Source organism: Charadrius vociferus, unplaced genomic scaffold (genome assembly GCF_000708025.1).
Source record: "Charadrius vociferus isolate BGI_N301 unplaced genomic scaffold, ASM70802v2 scaffold272, whole genome shotgun sequence".
NCBI lineage: Eukaryota > Metazoa > Chordata > Aves > Charadriiformes > Charadriidae > Charadrius > Charadrius vociferus.
The window spans coordinates 1612913-1638667 of NW_009647421.1; the positions used below are offsets into that span (position 1 = coordinate 1612913).

The window sequence follows — 25755 nt, forward strand, 5'->3', positions numbered from 1 at the left end:
CAAACATAAAATTAAGAAACGTGACCTCTGAGAAACAACTGCAGGGTATGTCTATAGGAAGTAGGAAAATAATGTTCCTATTATTAGGATACTACCACAGGTGTACTGTGGACGTGCTTGTTGTAATCCCATTCAACTTCTGATAATCTTATTTTCCTATTAGGCAGAAAAGCACATAATGATTGATATCATGTTGGTAAAATGGACAAATTTTACAAGCTCTGTCTCTCTGTATTTCATACATACTGCTCTAGCAGGAAGTTTAAAAGACTTACCTTCTGTGCATCCAAAAAAAGCTCACAACCAATTCCTCATTTTTTCTGCATAAACTACATGGAGAAGGGGAAGCTTAGGGCAACTTGAATTTTCCTTACCTTCATACAGCTATTCCAATTAGATACTTCAGCCTTTATACTATGTTGGCAATAACATGGCCAATGCCTATGACACAGGAAGTAAACCTACTGGACAATTCAACAATGCCTATGTTCCATGACAGCAAAAAAAATATTTACTAGGACACCTCTAAGACAAATAGAAAATATTCCCATTAAAAAAAAAAACAGAATTCTTAACGAAAACATGCTTTCTTTCACGACAACATCTTATTACGCGCAGGTGATAATATTGGTGATTCTTTTGTCATTATAATTACTTACAGAGTAAAAACGGTGAACTTACACTAAAGATAATTCAATGCATGGAGATCAGTGCTTCTTTATGAAGTGTCTAACTAACATGCCTTCAAATTAGGTAAGAGCTAACAGTAGAGTATCTACCTCATTGAGGCAATGATGAATGCAGCAGAAAGAATTTGCGATTTCCCAGGAAAAAGGCATTTGCATTGCATGGGCGGACTCAAAAACTAAACTGAATTCCTACTACTCCTATTCATCAAATTAATAGGGTTTCCAAGGTAGATTCTATCCTTTACCATCACAGGAGAATAATCATTCCCTCATTGTTTCTTTCCTTCATACTAATAACGGTCTACCATTACATTCAATATACAGTAACTCAACCATCACTTGCCTTTTTTACTATCAATCACATTCATTCATTTTAAACAGCCTACCTGACACCTGACCTACTTAGTTAATTCTTTTTATCAGGCACAACATACTTGATCTAGAAAACCTTACAGTCTTGGAAGTTTGAAGAGACTGCTTCAGACTGATACGAGCTCCTCAAGTATAATTTGATCTATACAACCTCACTATTGCCGTTTCAGATGAGTGAATGACTTTCAAGAGCTGCAGAACAGCATACACATTCCTTTAAGTACTGGGCTTTCTGACATGACTTTGTATCAATTTGAACATGACAATTGAAAAAGAATACCCTTTTGCCTATTTAAATCAGAGGTATCAACATCTTGTTACTGGACAGAGAATTGTTATAAATGTATATGTAACCATTTTTCATTAAAAAATGGGATGGATACTTTAATGACAAATGTCCTATTTTATATTTTACCTGAAAAATTAGTTTTAAGGGGTTAATGCTACAATGCTGAATCCTTTATTTATCACTAGCATTATACAAAACACAGCAAGAAAAATTACATAAGTTTTATATTCTACCTCTAACCCTCACATCTAAAAGCAGTACAGTATAAAAAAAAAGCTCTGCTCTGAAGCAGACAATTGGACAATTGGAACGTTCGAATTTTCGGTGCATGCACAAATCTCGAGATTAAAATAGCATACACATAATTAGCGTTTTTCCACAGAAAAAATTATATTCTGTTACTTAAATATTTGATCTTAGGGCACCAGGATGAATAGTTTTTCCCTTTTTTTTTTTTCTCCAATCAAAACCAATTTTCTTCATTCAGCAAAACCACTTTATTGAGCAATTTCAGGGCCATTCCTCTACAGATATTCACAATTTTCTTCAACTCTTAATTTCATAGCCCTACAAAGAAAACTCAGCATGAGCAGAATTTAAACTTCACACTCAGCTCCAACAGACAAAATATTTTAACTGAAAAAGGAATATTTAATATGACAATAAAACATACAATGCAAATAGCAGACAGAAGGCTTAAAATATAAAAAAGAAAATAAAAGAATTAAGAGAATGCAAGAACAGCTATACTAATTTTGTGTGCTACATAGATACAGAACCTTGCTGAAATTACTGAATATTGACTCAGTGTTCAAATTGTATGAGATAGATAGTATAATAATGGCATTGAAATTTCAGAGGTAGTCTAGTTAGATGAATGAGATTAGAAGGGAACAGGATGTTGGTCCCTTCCTCTCAGTCCTACTAACAGACAGAATTGACAGCCCAGTATGTAAAGGTTTTGTGAGAAGATTGTCTGTAGAATTGTTACGGAAAGGGAATTATTCCACTGTGAATGACAGATGCAAAAGAACCACTTAGATCACAAAATCGTTTTGGACAAAGAAAAGTTTGAAAAACAGAGCTTCATGTTGTTTAAAAATATGTTACAATTAAAAAATTAAATACTACTATTTTTAAGAAATTACCTACTACTTTTGGATTTCAAATATTTTAAATTATGATAAAATAGTTTTTGTTCAATACTTTTGTTGGCTGGTTTAAATGTAATTTTATGGAGGTTGAGATATTTAAAGACTCAGAGATTATCATACTATTTATGTGCCTGAATGTTCTGGAGTTTTTAAGACTTCTATCTTGATTGCTGCAACTTGTAATATTAAAACATGTGCAATGCTAATCAAGAAGCCAGAGCATTTGAATACTATCATAACACTATTACCACTGGCATCACAGGTAATTTTTTAGTGTGGGTGTATCAATTCCTGCGAATATTTATTCTGTTACTGTAGAAAACTACTAATAAGTTTCCAATTCCCCCCCCTCCCCCCCCCCCCCCCCAACCCCTGCATGCTTCCACAATTCCTGTAGAGATATGTCTCCTTAAAAATCTTAGAATAGAATCATAGAATGATTTAGGTTGGAAAAGATGTTTAAGATGAAGTCCAACCATAAACCTAACACTGCCAACTCTACCACTAAACAATTCATATAAGATCAATCCTCTGCAGAAGTAAAACCAAATTATTTCTGAAGGAAAGTGCTTACAAGGACTTAATGAGGTTTAAATTCACATCTTTTGCTAATTAAGCTTAATTTTCTTGATACTCTCTGTGTATATGTGTCGTCAGGGAATAAACTGCTCTCTGATTTAAACTCCCCAAAGCAAATGTACAATCACAGGAAACAAAAAAATAGCAACCTGAAAAAATTGTAAATCGTATTCTTTTTATTATTATGTCAATAGAATCTGTAAACTATTTTTTAAGAAGTCATATACATTAATTTTTACTGAAGAATCAAAGTAACTGAACTATATTATTGAGATATACTGTGAGATATACTGTGTTCCTGAAACAGTAACCATACCTGGTTTAAAAAATTGGAAAATGATTGAATAGTTACAGAGGAAACTATTTTCCCAAAGACTGATTTAATGTTCTGCACATTCTCAACTTTTAATTTCGCTTCTTAAAGTTAAATATTGCAGAGCACTGAGCTTCCATTGCTGAAATAAGAAATACACATTCAAAATCCGCACTATGAGCACAGAGATTTAATTTGCATCACTTGCAAAAAACGAAACAGAAAAAGTTTGTTTGGAAGAGTGTAGGTATTTTTAAAAAACAGGCCTGAGAAGAAAAAGGAGTTAAAAATATAGGTTAATTAAGGAAACAATTTTATTTAATAGATTCCTTTGTTTTGTAATGTACCACAGCAAAACACAATAGGAAAGTGAATGACATTTGTATTCAAGCTGCCACTCCTTCCAAGATGACTGATAATAATAATTTGGGTTTTGATTTATTGCATGCATACTTTTACAAGTTATGCTACAAAAAAAAAAAATAAATATTGCCCTCCTTTCCAACATTAAGACCCACTGTAGAGAAGCTACTTGCAAACACATATAAATTGCACATATAGTACCTGCGTTATAAGACTTATTTCCAGTTAATAAAGTCTAAAAGTTGCTGTTGAATTACATTATCACTGAGTCATAGCTTACACTCTTTGCGTTATTTACCTCTAATGAACTTTTTTTCTTTTTAAAAAGTTTCACGCACCCACAGAACACTGAAACTCTTTCATCCATGCAGTCTTCTCTGCAAAGCCTTTCTTACTTCATTGCAACTTGAAAGAAACTGCAGTTGAGTACAACTATCAAGTTCTCAAAAATAATGAAAAGAGTATCTTAGGAGAGACACAGTTAACTTAATTCAACCAAATGGTCAGCTTTAGCTTGACAAAATGTAAAAAGGTTCTCTTACACAGGCTAGAGCACCACATCACCTAAAATATCAAGCCAATTCTCATGAAGAATCTCCCAGAATCACTATGTTCAGAAATCCTTACTTAATAACTCGTTCTTATGATTGGAAGATTAACATTTAAAAGGACATCTTATTAAATGCAAACATTCAAATAAATCATAGGCCATCTTATGAAAGATAGTTCATTATATAAATTGATTAAAAAACTGTTTTCTCTAGACCTAGCCAAAGAAGAACAATCATGTCCTTAGTTAAGAGGCATGATGATTTTAAGATTAGAAGGTATGCTGCAATATTACCATAAAAAGAGCATGAAGAGAGCACTTCATGTCAAAACAAATCAGTTACTAAAGAAAGGGACCATACAGTACCTCAGTTTAGAAAAGGCTCTTGCAAAATCAAACTTGTCATGTGTAGATTATCACTATATATCTGTCAAGCTGATAAAGTCTGCACTGAATGAGTCCTAAATATTTGCTCTACAAATCTGAATTTTGATTGACGTCATCCTGGCCACCAATTCAGACACAGGTATGACCAAGTTAGATTGGACATGACTCTCAGGTAACAATTATGACACAAAGCAAGAATAAAGATTACATTATTCCAAAAACAGTTGTTAGATAAACTGACTTCATGTATTGGTGGTGAGTAGAATAAGTTAGAACTTTTTTCTATCAAGACCTTGTCCAAGGAGTCACACATATTTAGATGAAACTATCTGTAATAAACTTTACCAGACATAGCCTGGCAGAAGTATATGGTGTAGAAGCACAGAAAAAGTTATACTGCTAAAAAACATTACTCTTGCATATATATCAGAAATCAAAGGAAGAAGCCAAGGAAGTGGCTTGGAAATAAAACTATGTCTAGATGTCAAGATTCACTATTAAAATTCCAGAAGTGCACCAATTAAACTGCCGAGAGGCAATTAGCACAAGAGGGGAAGAGAATACCACAACTTCCAGGGACAAAGACATAAAATTAAAAAATCACTACTTCACTAGTTAGCATATAGAGTTTATTATTCACAGTTAGTTAATGAATAAAAATTACCCATCTGGTTATTCTATCTTCAACGCAATTACCTAATGTGTGTAGGTACTTTGCATGTTTGCATAGATCTTCATGCTTACAGGAGAAGAAAGTGAAAAGTAAAAAAATAACCAGCGATAAACTCTTGAGAGACCAGGATGTGAAAAGGGGAAGAAGAAAACAAGAAAAACCAAATCATATCGGTAAAGATAAGTAAATAATAAAACAAGTGCGAAAACAGATAAAACAAGGAAATAATAGCTGGGGACGTACTGAAAACAGATGATAAAAACTACAACACTATATCCAGTACATGTTCTTCCCTCCTCCATGGAAGCAAAGTTGATAAATATCGGACTATTTTTTCTGATGTCATAGAAAAGATTCTTCAGATCTTTTGTGATGCTGTTTTCACACATTACAGCTACAGAGCAAAATAAAACATTCTAGGTCATCAGAACAAACCATTGGCTTCAACTGTGAGTCTAACTGTGAATTGCATATACACACACTTCCTCTTCCCCCTTCTCTCTCCCAGTGTATGTACATGCAGTGCTTCTCATCTCACCCAATAATGATTATTTACTTTTGGAGCACTTTTTGTAGTTTATAGTAACTTCAAGGAAAGAAGGCACTAGTGCGATAAAATGGTTTTGCTCAAGAAGCAAAATTTTTTGAACGTCACTACGTTCAGTAGAAAAATAATGAAAATAAACTCTGAATATGTCTTCTTTTTCAAAAATATACAACATTCTCACTACCATACCCCACAATTAGCTATTAAAAAAGCTCTGCGATTCAGCAGCACTGTAATCCAGAATTTTCAAGTGGCAGTAATTTTAAAGAAAGCTAACATTGCTAGGGGGAAAATACAGTAATAATAAACCTCTCAATTTTTATACATCCATCAGCCTCAAAGCAATTTTACAACAGAGGCCAGTGCTGTTATCTCCAGTTTGCACACAGGAAGCAGAAGGACAGAAAGGAACTAGTTCTGCACATCCTTGCGGGAGTCTCACAGGCCATGTAGAGCAAAGAACAGATTCCACATTCTCTCAGAACATAGGACTGGATTTATTAGTGAGCACTTATGAAGTACTGATTAAGAACTTGACACAAACCTGACCATAAGAAATACATCATGGTTAGAACAAAAAAAATGATGTCATCAACAGATGAATTCTGTAAAAGAGAGATGCAGCAGTTAAAGATCATGTTGCTACTCCCCAGATATTTGTTTTAATTCCCTGCCTGGAGCTTATTTCCTCAAAAAAAATGTAGAAATGGATCATGTGTCTGTGCTGGATGCTTCAGTGCAATTCAGAGTTATAGTTAAAATGGCCTGCTGTACTACGAAGAAGTAACATCTGCCAGAGGAGCCAGGTGGAAACTGGCTGAAGCCACTGCAGCAAGATTAACCAGGTATCACTTCTTAACAGCTTGAGTAAAGAAGCGTGAATTCCAACAATTTCCCAGTCACTCTATGACTGAGAAAATCTCCTACTTGCTCTTTTTCCCCTCAATATGTGGCATCATCCCAGTTGGCTGTTACGTGCATATGTACCTCAGCTTAAAGTAGCAAAAAAAGTAAAAAAAATACCGTGTTATTGTGCACAGAAAGTCACTCATATGTGAAGGAATACTTAGCAAACTTTGCAGAAAACATCATATCATAGAATCATAGAAAATCATAGAACAATTTGGCTTGGAAAAGACCTTTAAAGGTCATCTAGTCCAATCTCCCCTGCAACAAGCAGGGACATCTCCAACTAAATCAGGTTGCTTAGAACCCCATCCAACCTGACCTTGAATGTTTCCAGGGATGGGGACATCTACTGCCTCTCTGGGCAACCTGTTCCATTGTCTCACCACCTCCATCGTAAAAAGTTTTTTCCTTATATCTAGTCTGAATCTTTCTGTTTAAAACCATTACCCCTTGTCCTATTGCAACAGTCCCTGCTAAAATGTCTTTTCCCATCTTTCCTGTAAGCTCTCTTTAAGTACTGAAAGGACACACAATAAGGTCTCCCTGGAGCCTTCTCTTCACTAGGCTGAACAATCCTTAATGTTGAGTGTTATCACATCACTGTCTTTGCAGCATTAATAGCCTATAGAAAGTTTTTATAGATACAGCTTGAGGGAAGGAAACTGGAATCCCCAAGTCTCAAGTCCCAACAAAAAGTGCATACACCAGTTACTTATCCCATATGACTTTTCCAAGTTTGTAACAAAGCAGCCTCCTAGATATTTTCTGAAGGACTATGTACAACAGCGCCACTCCTGTGTAAATCAGGATGTCTAATCTATTATTATTAAACCACATGAAAATCAGAACTAAATGTTAATAAGAAAAATCAAGATCTTCACTTCTCTTGAATAAAATTAATGGGATTATAAAGTCACTTGGTTGAAGGATAAGACATCTATTAAATACTCAATAAATCTAGGCCAGAAAAATGCAGTAACCAAAGCATGCACCTGAAAAGCAACCAGTGTGGGAATTTCCCACAACACCTTGGACTACATAACATGTCTACGTCAGATTTCTAAATTATGTACCTCCTATATTTATGTTGTGTATATAAATACAACCTGTAGTAATACATATATAGTTTTCATATGACATGAAAATTATTGTATTATTTCTCTCTCCCAAAGATATATCCCCCTTTTACACACCATTTCAACATTCATCTCATGCAGGAGGCTTGCATGGATGAACAAGGAGCTCCTGGACAATCTCATACAGAAAGGAAGCCTACAGAGGGTGGAAACAAGGACAGGTAGCCTGGGAGAAATACAGAGAAATTGTCCAAGCAGCCAGTGATCAAGTTAGGAAAGCTAAAGCCCCGATAGAGGTAACTCTGGCCAAGGACCTCAGGGGCAACAAGACATCAGTGATAAAAGGAAGACTAGGGAAAACGTGGGCCCTCTCCAAAAGGAAACAGGAGACCTGGTTACCCAGGATATGGAGAAGGCTGAGGTGCGCAATGACTTTTTGCCTCGATCTTTACCCGCAAGGCCTCTAGTCACACCACACAAGTTGCAGAAGGTAAAGGCAGGGACCGGGAGGATGAGGAACCACTCGCTGCAGGAGAAGACCAAGGTTGAGACCATCTAAGGATGTGAAGGTGCAAAAGTCTATGGGACCTGATGAGACACATCCACAGGTCCTGAGGGAACCAGAGGAAGAAGTTGCTAAGCTGCTATCCATCATATTTGAGAAATCGTGGCAGTCCAGTGAAGTTCCCACTGACTGGTAAAGGGGAAACATAACCACCATTTTTTAAAAGGGAAAAAAGAAAGACCTGGGGAACTACAGGCCAGTCAGTCTCACCTCTGTGCACGTCAAGATCATGGAGCAAATCCTCCTGCAAACCACGCAAAGGCACATGGAAAATAAGGAGATGATCAGAAGTAGCCAACACGGATTCACTAAGGGTAAATTGTGCCTTACAAATTTGGTGGCCTTCTACAACAGCGTTACAGATAAGAGGATAAGGTGGATAAGGGGAGAGCAGCTGACATCATCTACCTGGACCTGTGCAAAGTATTTGACACTGTCCCACAAGACATCCTGGTCTCTGAATTGGAGAGACATAGATGTGATGGATGGACCACTTGGTGAATAAGGAACCAGCTGGATGGCTGCACTGAAAGAGTTGTAGTCAATGGATCAATGTCCAAGTGAAGACCAGTGACGAGTGGCGTTCCTCAGGGGTCAGTATTGGTACTGGTGCTGTTTAACATCTTTGCTGGCAACATGGATGTTGGGATTGAGTGTACCCTCAGCAAGTTTACTGATGACACCAAGCTGCATGGTGCAGTCGACAGGCTGGAGGGAAGGGATGTCATCCAGAGGGACTTTGATGAGCTTGGGATGTGGGCCTGTGCACACCTCATGAAGTTCAACAAGGCCAAGTGCAAAGCCCTGCACAGGCATCAGGGCAATCCCAAGCACAAGTACAGGTTGGGTGGAGAACGGATTGAGAGCAGCCCTGCCGAGAAGGACTTGGGGGTGTTGGTGAATGAGAAGCTCAACATGACCTGGCAACGCACGCTTGCAGCTCAGAAAGCCAACCGCATCCTGGGCTGCATCAAAAGAAGCAAGGCCAGTAGGTCAAGCAAGGTGATTCTGCCCCTCTGCTCTTGGAGTGAGTCCAGAGGAGGGCCATGAAGATGATCAGAGGGCTGGAGCATCACTCCTATGAAGACAGGCTGAAAGAGTTGGGGCTGTTCAGCCTGTAGAAGAGGAGGCTCCAGGGAAACCTTATAGCAGCCTTCCAGTACCTAAAGGGGGCCTACAGGAAAGATGCGGGGGGCTCTTTATCAGGGAGTGTAGTAATAGGATGAGGGGTAATGGTTTTAAACTGAAAGAGGGTAAATTTAGATTAGAAATGAGGAAGAAATTCTTTACTCTGAGGGTGGTGAGACACTGGAACAAATTGTCAAGGGAAGTTGTGGATGCCCCATCCCTGGAGGTGTTCAAGGCCAGGCTGGATGGGGCTTTGAGTAACCTAGTTTAGTGGGAAGTGTCCCTGCCCATGGCAGTGGGGTCAGAACGAGATGATTTTTAGGGTCCCTTCTAACCATTCTATGGTTCTATAATACACAGAGTCCTTTCCAAATTGTATCCTTTGAGGTGCTATAACTTCACCACGGATATTAATTTCTCTGGCTTATTTATTTTTGCACATGTTCCAAAATGTTTTCAATTCTTCTGTATCTTCAGCTACTGATTTGCCCTAAACTGATGAAAATATTTTACAGATATGTTCTGTACAACAAGACGGCTGCACAAAAGAACTATATTTTCCTCAGGTATATTCAGTTTCCATTAAATCTGCTCTCCACTTGCTACTTCAAAATCTCTTTAACCATTTTTATGTTTACCAGAACTTTTCATACTTAATACCCATTTCTACAGTTATCTTTACCAGTTATTATAAGTTCCATTTTCCCATTTGAACTATTTTTTAAAATTCTTAGCTATAAATACTGATTTATCTATTCCAGATGCATTTTTCCTCTGTTCTTCCTGATATTTGCATGATCCCCGAATTTACATTCAATTATGAACTTTAGTTAATATGCTGTTTGTCCACCTCACCCAAGTCATTTGTTTTATTGAACGCTTCCATTATTTCCTGCAGGTTCACTCAAGTTAGTTTTCCCACACATTACCCCTCTTAAAAAAAAGAAAAACGAAAGGAAATAAAAGGTATCTGTCCCACTATCTATGTTAAAACACTAAGATGGATATATACAAAATGTATGTGCATAGGGGATATACTGTTGCAGTGAAGGGTCCGTCTAAATCTCTTGCACTAAGAATTTTGCACTTCCACTTATGGTATTTTGTTTCGTTTGCAATGGAATCTAGTGTAATTAGGCATTTTAAAGACTTTCGATCTCAACAGTATTATTATTTCCGAGAAAAATTATCATCCCTTGAATATGTTTTTGCTACAGTGTTTTTACACAGGAAAATCTGAATCTATCTACTCAAATAACGCAAAGTTCATTTATCTTGTCACGTTTCTATCTATGACAGTGTTATCCATCATACATATAAACTTATCCTGGCTGATACCTGTGGTTTGGCAATAGCCAAACACACTAATGACTAGCTAAAAGTAATTATGATACTTACATTAGTAAGGTGAATGACTCCTTTCGATGTAACAGAGCAGCCCATAAAACCAACATACTGCAGCTCAGGACAATGTTCAGCAAAAGCTTTCACTGACTGATCTGTCACCTACAGAAAAGATACACAGGTAATAGTTGAATAGGTGGTAACAGCACGTACTTAATACACTCTAACCAGTTTCTCTGTAACATTGGCAAGCTGCTCATTAATACTTTTATTATCATTATCACTACTACCATTTATTTCAAGAGTTTGAGAGAAAACATCAGGTATGCATACACAACCATATATGTGCATGAAAAGGAAGAAAAAAGATCATCTTTGGCAGAGGGGGTCATCTTCTTGGACAAAGAGAAGAAACAGAGAAAAGAGAGAATGATCGTCACTGTCACTAATATTATTGTCATCCTGTTTATCTGCAAATTACCCAACACACCATTCTACCCACTATTCTCATAAACTATATACAAACATGAAAATACTAAAACATTTATGTTATTGCCATCCTGCAGACTCATGCTATACCCATCTTTGATTCTGCACAGAATTTGAATTGTCTGATATCCTATGGTTATATACCTTTTCTAAACATTTTTACTAAAACAAAGCAATTGATGATTTTAACTTAATATTACAGCTGTTTCCCACATCAGACTTGTATCTCATGGTAATATACGATTGTGTCAGTTATCAGTTGAATGGAAATGTTACCTAGTTTATTATTGTGATTTACTTGTTTCTACAACTGTTTTTTTCTTTATAATTAATCTGTCTAATAAAATTCAATAACTATGAAACACAATCAATTGCATAAATGTAATGCTTTGTAGGTAGACTAAATATTCAAAAGGACAATGTTATGTGAACTTTGTGAAGAATATAATATTGACATGGGTACACTTAAGACACCTGCATACCTTCACTTAAACATGTCTTTTTTCCTGAGAAGTATATATTCACAGTGCAAATGACAGTAATGCAAAACTCTATATTGATCTCGGGACAAAACCTTTATTTTCCAGCCAACCTGCTCAGGAATGTTTCACTTTGTATGGAATCATAAATCCTGAGTGCCCAGGACATTCTAGGTGTGTAAGGATGTTTTCCTGTTATCACAGAACTCAGAAGCCAAACAAGTTTTGAAATATGTAGTTCACAACCGAGCCTCAGGTGAATACATACATAGGAACATTACTCTTTGTGTGCTGTGGATCACCTTTATCCACAGTTCCAACTTGGCTGACTAACTGCACACTGGCAGCATATGGTGACCTTGATGAAGACTCTGGCAAAACAGTTTCTGAAAAGACAGCCCAGAGGTAAGGGAGACCAACAAGATTATAGGTGCAACACCACATGTAAACTGTATGGGTTTGGGGTTACTGAATATGGATATAGGTCTAATGCAGTTTTCTCAAAACAATGATTTCCCAGTGAGCAAAGATTTTTGTTGTTGCATATCTGCCAAATAAAAGGCAAGCCTTTCGGGATTGTGTATTTAGAAGCCAAAGAAACTGAACAAAGGCCAAAAGGAAGGGGAAAAGGGTCAGCTAAACAGATTCAATCACAAATTGGGTAGCAATCATGTCATATCTGCACAGACCAATGCCTCAGGTCTGCCTGCTTGAACAAAAAAAACCCGTGTAATAAGGAATTTCTTCGATTTTGATCTGACACAATCTTACATTTTCATTTTTGCACAGTCATTTCAGCTGAGGACTGCCACACCAAGCACTTGAGAATTTTAAGATATTGACTAATAAAAACCTTTGACAAATATTATCAGAAACCAAAAACTTACAAGATCTGCACTATTTAGTATTCTATCAGCACCACAGTAGGGGGAAAAAAAAGTTTATCTTCTCTGTAGAAGACAAACTAAACCCTCTGTTTCAGCTACAGATCTGAGAGAAGGACCCTGTTAAAATCTTACCCTCCTCCCTCTACAGAGGATTAGAGTATGACTCTCTGCTGCAGACAGGTTTGCCCTAGCTAGCAAGAAGATGTAGTAATGGAAAATCAATAGCATAGATGCCTAACATCACAAATTCATCACAGAGTTTAAAACTTTAAATACAAATAATTTCTTATATACAGCTGAAATTTGGGTGCATGAAGACTTTTAAAAAAATAATGTTTTGAATGCAAATAATAAAATTACTATGTCATTTTCATCTGTTCATACTATGGAATTTTCTGCGTTCTAAACAACATTTGTGAAAAAAAAGTTCTGGTAAAAGTTAATCACAGTAGATTATAACTATATATATTAAATAGTTTACAGATTAGCAGTGAATCTTTTCAGTGTTCATTAGATATGCAGTATCTATCTAGTCAGAAAAAGATTCATCATTACCTCTGCATACCATGCAAGCCTTCTGATTTTACAGGTTTAGAAAAATTATTATCTGTAGTGTGACATTATCTGATTATGCTTTACCATCACTGTGGTAGAAATCACCACCTTAGGCAGGCATTTTGCTACTGCAAACAGCAACTGCTGTTCTTAAATCTTGACTTACAAATAAAAGAGCAGCATATTGAACCTGTTGCTGTCATTAATCCAGTAACAGATCCCATTCTTTGCTGCCAGCCAACAAAACTCCACCACCTGCAGAAGCTGACTTCAAGTTTTATTGGGAAACATTGTAAAAATTTTCTCGATCAGCACTGTAATCTCACAGTTAGCATCCTTTACTATACCAGTGTCTAGGAACATATTACTTCTTTTTCAGACCCTACGTCACTTATAGCAATTGATATTTTAATAATGTGACGCCCACCCAGACAGCCACTTGAAAGCCAATGAAGGCCACTTGATATTCTGTTTGGTTAGCTACTCTTAACACACAATCACATTATCCTGCGACTGTATTAGTTGGGAAGGAAAACATATGTTTCTATCTATACATATACACTTGCAATTTCAGAAGAATGTCGTCTCATAAAAGGAATACTATATATAGAAACATCAGATCAAAACACCTGTAAACTAAATATCTAATGAAAGGGTAAAAAGTAAAATTTATATTAGGTATTTTTGTTCTCCTTGCAGGGGTCAGGGAGAGTAAGAACATGTAGCAGTTTGGAATTTATTTATAAACATATGTGTAGCATACAGTCAAGTACAATTACCTAGAATTCAGTTAGAATAATCAATAACTGAACCCTATCTGTCCTCATTCATACATGGTGCAAAAACATAATAGAACAAGGTTTGAATGCAGATGTATTATTTTCCATTAGACCTATTTGTATAAAGGAGAAAAAAAGTAGGTAGGTTTCAGGCACATCTGAAATAGAAAAAAAATAAGCTAAATTTAAAGCTCAAGTAAGTTTCTCGGACTGAAAACTATTCTTCTACTTAATTACTGTCTACTATTTTATCATCTGCAGTGTCTAGTATAGATAGCTTATACACATACTTGAACTTTTATATTTAAACTCAAACATGCAGGCCAGCTCACTATTTCTACTATAAGTAGGTGCCAGAAATAGTAACCTCTTTTACTGTATGGATGTGTTTTATAGTCCCAAGAGATGGCCTGTTCTGCAGAATGAATGAAAAGATAACTGACTGATGAAAAAAAAATGCAGGGAAAATTAGCAATAGCATATGTTGAAGAGGGTCGATTTAGAACAGTTATGAGGAAAAAAAATTTCACTCTGAGGGTGGTGAGGCACTGGAACAGGTTGCTCAGGGAAGTGGAGGTTGCTCAGGGGCCACTGTGGAGGAGGACCATGCCTAGAAGTGTTCAAGGCCAGGTTGAACGATGCTTTGAGCAACCTGGTCTAGTGGAAGGTATCCCTGTCCATGGCAGAAAGGTTGGAACTAGATGGTCTTCAAGGTTCCTTCCAACCTAAAACCATTCTATGATTCTCTATGTAATGATCATGCAATCCTAATACTGTCTCTTCATAATGCAATATGTAATTGTATGTTGCATTTTCCTCAAAGGCCTCTTCACCACTCCGAAGATAGAACAGGTACATGAAATTTGTATTCTAAATATGGCTTCTGCAAACCAACAAATATTTCAGAGTATAAACAATGACATTCAGACCTACTATACAAACACATTAGACTAGCGTAAACCACAAAGACATTACCATAGAAAATATACTGCAGTTCTACAGAAACGACTCTTGTCAACAAAGATACAGAAATTCACACCCAATTATTTTATAGATCACAGTACTGTTCTTCCAAGAATCTTTAATAATTGGATTGTCTAGTCGACCTTCATTGACTTTCATTCATCCTGTCTTGCTTGATGTCAGTCTTACTTTGAAAAAGTAATATAGGATGGTGAGGACAGATTTATAAGTTATGCACTAAAGCATTGTGAATGGGAAATACGTTGGTCTGGAACTAATGGCACAGATTTTGCTCCTATTAAAAAGATCTATGATAAGTGAGATATGGTTTAATCATTTTCTTTTTATGTATTGAAGCCCATTATATATATGAATTCGAGTTCTGCATTTTTTTACAGAAATTCAATATTTTGACTATTCTGAATTACATTCTATGAGTTTATTTTACATTCTATTCAATAATCGAAGGAGCAAGAAGGAACAGCTGTGAAGCAAAGATGATAATTCAAAAAAAAAGTTTGAGGTACAAAAATATAAGGTACTTAAATTCCAACTAAAAGCCCCGCAATTAATAAAAACTTACAGAAGATCAAAACAGAAATAACTGAAAAAGAGATAGGAATATAAAGAGTAACTGGCACAGAATGAACTCCACGTTCTCTTATTTAAACAGGTGCACTACAATGTAAGTAAATCTTAATGTGCATTTTTTTTTTCCATGTAAAACACAGAAATAAAAGTTTGCATAATATGTAAAATATTCCTCAGAACAAAGACACCTATCAGGATAAAGTCTGCCAGAGTAAAAGTATGTTGTCCTCTAGGTAGAGAGTCAGAGTGCTACGAACGTAACGCTTAGATATCCACTGCAGGAGTCAGCACCCATGGCAGAAGAAACCCCCTTCTCCCAATTTCTTATTCCATAGACCTTTACCTGTCTTGGTCAGACACCTGCTTAACCGTACTTATTTTGGGGCAGCACAGGAAGGGAAGGGTCAGGGGGGACTTACTAAAATCCAGTTTTATATTTGAAAAGAGACAGGTTTACAAAAAGTTCATCTGCTAATTCAGTCCTAAAACTTTTTTGCCTTACCTGTGCGTTATTATACACTACAGACTAAGGCCCACACACAACCTACTCAGAAATCTGCCCACATGAAGCACATGGACAGGCCCTCCAGTACCGTGTTTTATATCACGTACTCAAACAACGTGTATTTTCCCTGGTCTGTTTTCCGTGACATCCTTACATGCCATAACTGACTATAATGTGCAGTTAGGCTAACCTCAGGCTTAGATTTGTTTTACTCCTTTTTACCAAAACTCCTGAAATGCATTCATTTCACAAGATACAGGGAAATCACACACAGCAAAAGCATTTATCCTGGACTAACTCAGCTCACCAGCTTACAGGTGAGCTTAATTACATTCACAAGGATGTAATACATACAAAAAAAGAAATATAAAGCAACAAGTTTGCTTGTATATAGAAATATCTGTATCTACTGTAAACAAAGACAGGCTACCACTGTTCTATCAGCAGGGAAGACACTAAGTATCATTAAATATATTGTTTTTCTAAATCAAGTCACAGCAATGAAATAGTTTTGAGAGAAACTGCCTCACTACAGGTGTGTATTTACACAAATTCTTCCTGCTTAGCTTAAAATTTGCATTGCTACCTCTATACTAAAATGTAACCACCAACAGCGTGCCATGATGCAAGGTAAAAGTTGTTGAATTTATTGTATTTTGTCAAAGGGTGAAGATGGAAATAAAAGCTAGTCATTGCAAAGAATTAAGATCAGATGATCCCTCTTTGCTACACAGGGAAAGATAACATTGCCTCTCTTTTGACTAACACTTTTAAAATCACTTTTTAACAGAGGGTCAAACAGATCATAATATTACACTAGATGTGAAATACTAGTAAATTTTACATTATTAAACTAAAACATACACTTTCAAACCTTTAATATTACATATACCTTCCTAGTCCAATGAGTAAGAAATTACAAGCAAATTCTTTAAAATTAATCACTTATGAATTCAAATACAAATTCAAATTTATTTTTAAATTCATTTCTCCAGGAGGCTGTAACACTCAAAGTATTTACTTACAGATTTAATCCTAAGGTTCCACCAAACACACCAGGGCACTCATTAGCATCAGTTCCTAACCTCATTTTAATAATACATTTTTTTAGAAATAGATGATGCTATTTGATTGACCATGAATATGAAACAAAGTCATTTTAAATTAAACGGGAATATCGCACAAACATATCTCACAAACGCACACAAATCCTGATAAAGGGCTATTTTCCTCTCCCTCCCCCAGAAAACAAAAGGCAGAAAAGGTTTAAAATGAAGTTTAAAACTACTCAATAGTAGTGATACATTGTCTGCCTTCCACAAGCCCTAACTTAAATGATATTTGTCATAAAAGCTATGACAAAGTAATTACTATGGCAAAGATGTATTTAATTCATGACCCCATATTGCAGTTACAGAACATTGACAAAAATAAGGCATGGATAATCTGTCATTATGCTCAAGTTGTCAGGACATGCAAATTTCATTAGTGAACGGCAGCAAGGCAAGGCTCGTCTTAACTAAATGCCATTAGACAAATTCTTCACATTCAGTAACATACATGGTTAAATTTAAACATTTGCTCAATCACAAAAGAAATTCAACAACTGTCAGCTTTAACTTGCAATTGTAAGGGAAGATCTAAGAAGTACTATCATTTCTATGAGCACCCAAAATACAGAAACATAAATATTTCTATTCCTTCCTCTTTGAAGAAAGCAATCTAACTGAAAAGCAAACGATCCCTATTTTTTAATATGTGTTTGTAAAGTTTAGGCTAGATCATCAATCTTTTCACAATCTGGGTTTATAAGCTTTGATTGCTTTCTTTTCATTATAAAAAAGATCTTTCTACAAAACAAACGTGCAGTCTTTCATAAAATAACACTGCTGCTTACTAATGGCAGTAAAAATGTTTCATTATTAATTGAAAGGGATGACTGTTGATCCACCGATTTAAGCGGCTTTTTACAACCAAAGAAAACAAAACAAAAATTCTTCTACCATATTTTAAGACCAACTTAATTTTTAAATGCTAAATTTATTTCAGAAAACTGTTTCTTGAAATGGGTCCCACAATTTAAGCTGAAACGTGAACATGAAATACAGAAGCAGAGCCTGGTGAACCTTACAATTTGAAGTATTCCATCAGAATCAACAATTCATAGCACACCAGACTAATACAATAATTAAAGAATGGACTTAGAGGCGGCCTTAGCTGCCTGGAGCAGAACCCCAAAATACAGAACTGGGTCTGGCAGTTTTCTTATGTGCTTGCTGTGAAGCACTAACTCTGTGGCTGTCTCAGTTTGAGATGAGAATGTGACATCTGCCTGGAGTTTCTGCCCTGTGCAGCCTGGCTACCTCAAACCTCATTAGAACGTACTCCCTTGATGAGGATCTGTGCAACAGTTTGCTACCCCACCGTCACATTTTAGAGGAGGAAAAGAATGAATAGGATTGATACAGCCATTAAAAAAAGATGAGCTCCTCTTCCTATTTTGATCTATTTTTATCCCCTGAATTAATTAATACTAAACAAAACAACATACTCGGGACACTTTACGTTTGAAATAATAAATAACTATAGACAACCACTGTCTTCAAACTGGTTTAAATGTCTGGGTTAGAAAACAATTCTCAATTCTCAATATATATTATCTCTGATTCCCATTAACTCACAATTTAATAAAGTACAGTTTGAATGTACTTATATTGAACAAGGCTATCAGAACACCCTAATCTGTTTGTTGCAAAATGCAAATAAAATTGTAAAAACAATTCTTCAGTTTATGGAATATTGCCCTCCTACTGAAAGACAGAATTTATTATCAAAATGTGTTTACTCCGGATTGGAAAAACACTGCTTCCAAAACAAAACTCTACATCTTTCATGAAATAGCATATATACATAACCTGATAACCATTAAAATTTCAGAAAAAAATTCAAAATTATATACTTATTTGAAGACAGTGCCACTGTATTATAAATTATGTAATGAGAACCACACATCAGGAATACTGTATATGCACAAAAGGTTATGGGAAAACTATGTGTTGCTCAGCATATTTTTTAAACAGAAAGATGCATATTAATTTCTAAAAATTAAAAATAATATTCTGACCATCCTTTTTTATTCATAATACTGAATCAAAAAGAATGATGTGTCCACATGCTAAGAAATACATATCAACCATTTTCATTTAGTATCATTCTGAATAAAAAGGAAGAAAAATATTTTCATGTAACTGCAAAATATGTCCATGGTTTATTCGTCTAGCCACTTCATTCTTTCTCCTTGTGTAAGAAGTGTATGAATGAAATATTCACCCTTTCTGTGACAGAAGATAACATTGCATTATCTCCCCTATCTCCCAGCTATACAAGCTTATTTCCTGTTCTGTATTATGAGTGGAAAAACAACACAACCCCCCTAGTTTATTCAACAGTTTTATTGTTCATCCTAACAGAACAGATCTCACTCCCATTTAAAATCTTCTTGTAAAGAAATTAACTTTTATTTTCACTTCACCTATGCAATTTGATCTTACACGTTCCCATTAAAATTATGTACTATGGCACATTTATCTGTCTACTCTACCACAACTTCAAGGCTTCTAAAGGGTATGGGAGATTATTCTACAGTACACATTCACATAACAACTGCTTTGTGCTCACAACCTTTCCCCTCCAAAACAGACCCAGAAGAGCATTGTGAATGTTCAGAAATACAGGAAGCTGTATTCACACACAACTTTTCAACCATTTAGGTCATTACGCCTGCAAACTATTAAATACTGTTAGTCTACTTCCTTTTGCTTTATTCCAAGAACATTGTCATTTCCACACATCAAAAACATCAACTGTTTCATTTTGTTCATCACTTCTGAAGACCTCCTAATTGCCCATATAAACCCTTTCAGTTTTCTTGGTCAAGAATCTGACAAATCCATGTTCCTATCATTGAAAGCACCGTCATGATCACAGCATACGCTAGCTCTGTTGTCAGATCACAGACAAAACTAATCTAATATTCCCTCAATATCTTTAATTCGGGTAAGAAACCTTAATACCAACTTAGGCAACACTCTCACTGCTCTCACACAATACAAACTCAGAAATAGTTGTTCCTGACAGATTTTCACATATTAAAGCTGTTGTACATTAACAAAGCAGCAGAGCAGTATGAACGTGCTGTAACTCTCCTTCTAACAAAACTTAGTATATGCATCATCGTGGTATGCTATATATTTGTCAGATTCTTCACTATGTCTAAAGATGTTTCCTCAGCGAAACAAAGTGATAAACAAAGTCAAGCAAGCCAAAACACTAATAAAAGAGTGATATATCTAACTGAAATCCCAAATCTCTCCATCTTGCCAACACAAAGGCATATTCCTAGTATGCAATCAAGTAGTACACCAACTGACATATTCTATCATGCTGAAACAGAATCAACTTTAAATCATGAAGTAGTTAAAATCTTGAAATGCATCAGGAATAATAGAAAGAGGATGTGATTTCTTATAGTTATCTAAGTATTGCACTTGTATGAAATACATTTGTTTTCATGCTTTGTGATCTACTCAACACTACAATCAGCGAACATACGGGCTGCTCAGCAAAGACGCTAGCGTAACAGGCTGGACATCATGACTATCTTAATAGCAGCTTCAGAGCCTTGTCCCTACATTTACGAGTTGGTATAGAGTTCTCCAAGAAATTTTATGGTAAGAAGTAAACATGCTGCACTCTGTGAGAGTTATTACATGAATAGTACTGGCCTACAATGAAAAGCTGCAGAAAAATTAGTCATTAAAATGGTAATCTTCAGTATTCACTACTGTGATTGACTACTTCATTATAATCACAGTTTGATATCAGCAGTAACTGGTACGAGCGACCTCCAAGCACAGCAACAATAAAAAAAATTAAAACAGCAGAAACAGAGCTTTAATAGGCACGTACACAAGGACTCAGACCCAAATAACAGAGTTCAAAAAAGTTAAAATAAAAACTTATATCACATAGGATACATATACATATTCTTGCACACACTTCAGTGGAAATCTAACTTATAAATTTTAGCAAACAACCAACTCTAGCCCAGAAAAGAAAACTCTTAAGGGGAAGTTCTGCACATTCTATGCTTTATTCCTTACACATCTTTCTTTGTTCAGCTACAAACAGTACACTATTATACCTTGTGACAAAAAATTGAAAATATTAAAATAGAAACTGAGATTTATTTTTTTATGTTTGCACTAAAAAACCCAAACAAACAAACCAAAAAAACCTAAAACTTTTGCTTTCTCCTAATCACAATAGCAAAGAAAACCAATTACCTCCAAAAAGCACTAAGGTGTTTATAGCTAGTAACGAATAATCTACCCAAATTCTTCATAACAGACTTGTTTCTTTGAGTTGACTTTTTTTTCCAACAGACCTTTGTACCAAGTAGTTTGTCAAAACACAAAAGCAGGGGGATGTTTTGTTTTGCTTTATTTGTTCTCATAGTGTTTAGAGCAGTCTTGATTTTTTCCTTTCTGAAAGCTGGGTGAACAAGGAAGTATTGGTGTTATTCGGTAAGAAAATGATATGTACAGTAGTCTACCCAGTGGGTGTAATTTGTATCACTAAATTGGATCTATCAGATTTAAATCTGAAGAGGCCGTCTGGATGCAGATGACAAAATAAACTGAGAATATGTAACAATAACCACAAATAAAATATAGTCAGGGAGGCACTTAAACATACTAACGACAGCCATTTGCCTTTTTGTCATCTGGATTAAACAATTGTACATTTCCAAGGCCAAAGACTAAGACAGGAAGACAAATCATCTCATAAGGGCCCTCACTGACACAGTAGAAAGAGAAGGAGTAGGAATCTACAGCTGCAGGAGAAGCACACAGATACAGAAACTAGAAATTAAGGATGTTTGTCATCGTATTGAGGCAGAACTCGAAACAGGCCCAGAAAATTATGCCTGAGACATTACAAAAGGCATTAGAAGCAAGTAGGTGATATCATGTGAATGTGAACATGAGTTAGAATCGATTTTTTATCCTTACATGTTGTCTAAAGGCATACAAAAGACCTGTTTAGATTATTTCAATCTATTATGGCATACATGCATTCAAAACCAGCATCTTGCTGATGAGAAATGCAAGTGGGTCTGCTGTATTAGTTATGATTGGAAGCAGCCTACAATCCTGATTAAGCCTAGTGCAAAACCAGACCTTCATGCAGAGAGGCTGAAACAGAAGAACCTGTCATCACGTGGATCCACAACCCGCGGGCTGACAGGCTTGTGTGGTCTTGCATGCTGTGCGACAATAGCAGGACCAGCACAAGAGGGTGCTGAAGTTCAGCAATTCAGTTTTAAAAGGAGAAAAGAAAAGAAAAAGAAACACATGCTTGCTCTTGCCAGAGTTCAGCACATTCAGAAAATAGAGATCATAACTGTTGCTAGTCTCCAGGCCATCATAGAGAAGGAAGCAGAAAAACAAAACAAAACTAAACTAAGAATCAAGCAAGCAGGCAAAAAGAAAAGGAAGAGAAAAATTGTGAAAGTTCTTCAACTTTACTTAAATCACCAAGTCGGTATGTGTTGGCTTAACCCTGGTAGGCAGCTATGCACCACACAGCCACTCACTTAATCACTCACCCAGCGGGATGAAGGAGAGAATCAGAATGGTAAAAGTGAGAAAACTTGTAGGCTGCATAGAGACAGTTTTAATAGTTAAAAAAAAAAAAAAAAAAAAGGAAAATTAAATGAAAACAATAAAGGGGGAAAAAACTCCAAACCGAGAAAAACAAATGATGCAAAAAACCCCAGAACAATTGCTCATGACCAACCAACCAATGCCCAGCCAGTCCCCGAGCAATAGCAGCGTGGCCAACATTCTTTCCCCCTCCAGTTTTATTACTGAGCATGACATCATACGGTAAGGAATATCCTCTTGGTCAGCTGGGGTCAGCTAGCCCCACTATGTCTCCTCCCAACTTCTTGTGCACCCCCAGCCTACCCACTGGTGGGGTGGGGTGAGAAGCCGAAAAGGCCTTAACACTGTGTAAGCACTACTCAGCAGTAACTAAAACATCCCTGTATTATCAAGGCTGTTTTCTGAAAAAAATCCAAAACATAGCCCCAAGCAAGCTCCTATGAAGAAATTTAACTCTATCCCAGCCAAAACCAGTACACAGTGTTATCAAAAATTCTCATTTTGGTTTAAGAAAGTCAAAGGTTTAAAAAACCAAAAGCAAATAAAACCACCTCAAAACACACCTTCAAACAAATAAACCCAATTCTGAATGGACACATAAAATAACAGACAGACCAAGTATTTTTTTCTATTCAAGATAATCAACAAGATTTTTTTAAAGAAATAACATTTTTACTGATCTTTCTCATCTTTACCTATGTAACACCCTTCACCTTTACCCCACCCTTCCCTATTGGTAACTATGACAATTGCAAGCAGGAAAGTAATTTTTTATGCCAGAGCTGTAAAACAAGCTATATAAATCAATAAGGGAAGATGAGCCATTACCTTACTGAAAAACACACAAACTATTGCCAGCCTCCTAAATCTTTTGATGAATTCCTTCACAAATCAGCTGCAATTTTGTGAAAATAGCAAACTACACAATATCCAATGCTTTGCATAATCAATGCATCTTCAACATCTCCAGCTTCTGGCAAAGCAATCAATTAGGTCAGCTCTCAAATAATCATCAGTAGTGCCCAAGCACACTGTTTAATGACTCCAGTAGTACCACATCAGCAATTTTGGGGGGGAGGGTGGGCAGGGCAGGGGGGAGCAAGAGAGACAGAGACAGCAAGAATGAAGTTCTCCCTCCCCATAAGTATAAACAGAAGAACAATTATGTTATTTCTATTCCCAATGTAATATCTGGAAAGGTGTAAGAAATTAATTTTTGTTTCTTGTCTTTCCCCATCCCCAACTCCCTTTCCCATTCTCATACATCTGCAGAGCCAGCAGAATATAAATAAGGACACAGGTCTCTTCAGGCTCTCCTTTGCAACCTCCTTCTTCAGAAAAAAAAAAAAGAATGACCAGCTGGACAACCATAAGAATCACCTCCTACCTTGTTCCTTTATCCTTGGATAGTTGGACCCTTAGCTGTCTTAGTCTCATTACCTTGAAATGAGAGCCAGTGTCTGACTCTGCAAACTCATTAACTCAATCCCTTTTCTTCTGACCTCCTTAGCATAAACTATTCAAATAATTAGCAGAACAAATTTTAAGCAAAGAAAAAGGATGCACAGGTAAATGAAAAATCTAAAACACACATTTACCTGAAGTGGGCTACTGTCAACTTAGCGTGTCTATTTTTTACAACTCTTTGGGGGAGCTTTCTTGGATGAAGAAAATGCAGGGACAACAATTTCTATGAGTAATGCCCTTCACAGAATATCACAAAATAAGTTACTAAACTGAAGAAGGTGGAAAACAATATAAGAATTAAAAGACAGGAAAGAAACTGGCTAAAATGGAGATAGCAATGAACTGGATTAAAAGGAGAATAATTGTGCTGGGTGGGGTGAACAGTTACAAGCAGAGTTCGTGAAATAACAATCTTGAAATAGGTATTAAATAGTTTTGTTAAGAAGACTATGCAATCCCCAAAAGCAGAATGAAATGAACTTTACTGTTGATGTTGGAAGTATAATCACCACAGATGAGAATAAAATGCCTTTTCATGAAAGCACTGGATGCGTTTGAAGACTGGAGTAAAGCAAACAGGATGAAACTGAAGAGCATTTTTTATGTCGTCACTAGAACTTCTCTTGCAGACTCAGATCCTATCAGCTAAAAACAAATCAGAGGAGAAAACACTGGGTATACTGCCTGGTTACAGATGAGTACTACCAGAACCAATTTGAAGCAACAGAAAAATTGCCCTATAACATACCATGCAAGGTTTTCCAGAAGAGAGGAGGAACACAATTCTGCAATGCATTCAGTAAAAGTATTTAAGAGAAGTTATTTGCAATTCTGTTCACTCCTATTCAGACCAGACAAATGCAGAAAAGAGGTGCTAAAACCACGGAATGAAATGGAAGCCAATGAGACATTTCAAAATAGCACAGTTTATCAAAGATTAAGCCATGACCCGATCTCTTACCCGAGATACACCAGGAGGTGAGAACATAAGGAAAAATTATCTTAGCTAAGGACAATTATAACCACAAATCTTATGTGGAAAGACTGGCTACAAATAAAGACTAAGAATTCAAATAAAGTTTCAAATTTCACAGCACTTCAACTTCCCAGTATTAACAGTGTAAGGAATGTAACTATTTTTTGGATGAAAAGAGATATACTTCCGAACAGCACTAAATCATGTGATTAGCTATGAGACACCCTGACACAATAGGTCTCTCTTCCATATGTTTCCATGTATTCCTTACACTAGTTAAAATAATCAGCCAAGTCTCATAGACTTTAGGAACCTCAAGATTTAACAAAGAAGTTCAACGATTCTGGACTACTTGGCAGAATTCGATGACTATTACTACACAGGAAAATTTTGGAACA

At 36.2% G+C, this 25755-nt stretch overlaps 1 protein-coding gene across 1 annotated transcript in view; it reads right to left on the reverse strand.

The window, feature by feature from the left end:
• Positions 1-25755, reverse strand: part of FBXL17 (F-box and leucine-rich repeat protein 17) — a 275618-nt gene that overhangs the window by 195603 nt on the left and 54260 nt on the right. Inside the window, exon 5 of the mRNA XM_009880482.1 lies at positions 10993-11100. Coding sequence (XP_009878784.1) covers positions 10993-11100 — 108 coding nt within the window. The remainder of the gene's footprint in view (positions 1-10992; positions 11101-25755) is intronic.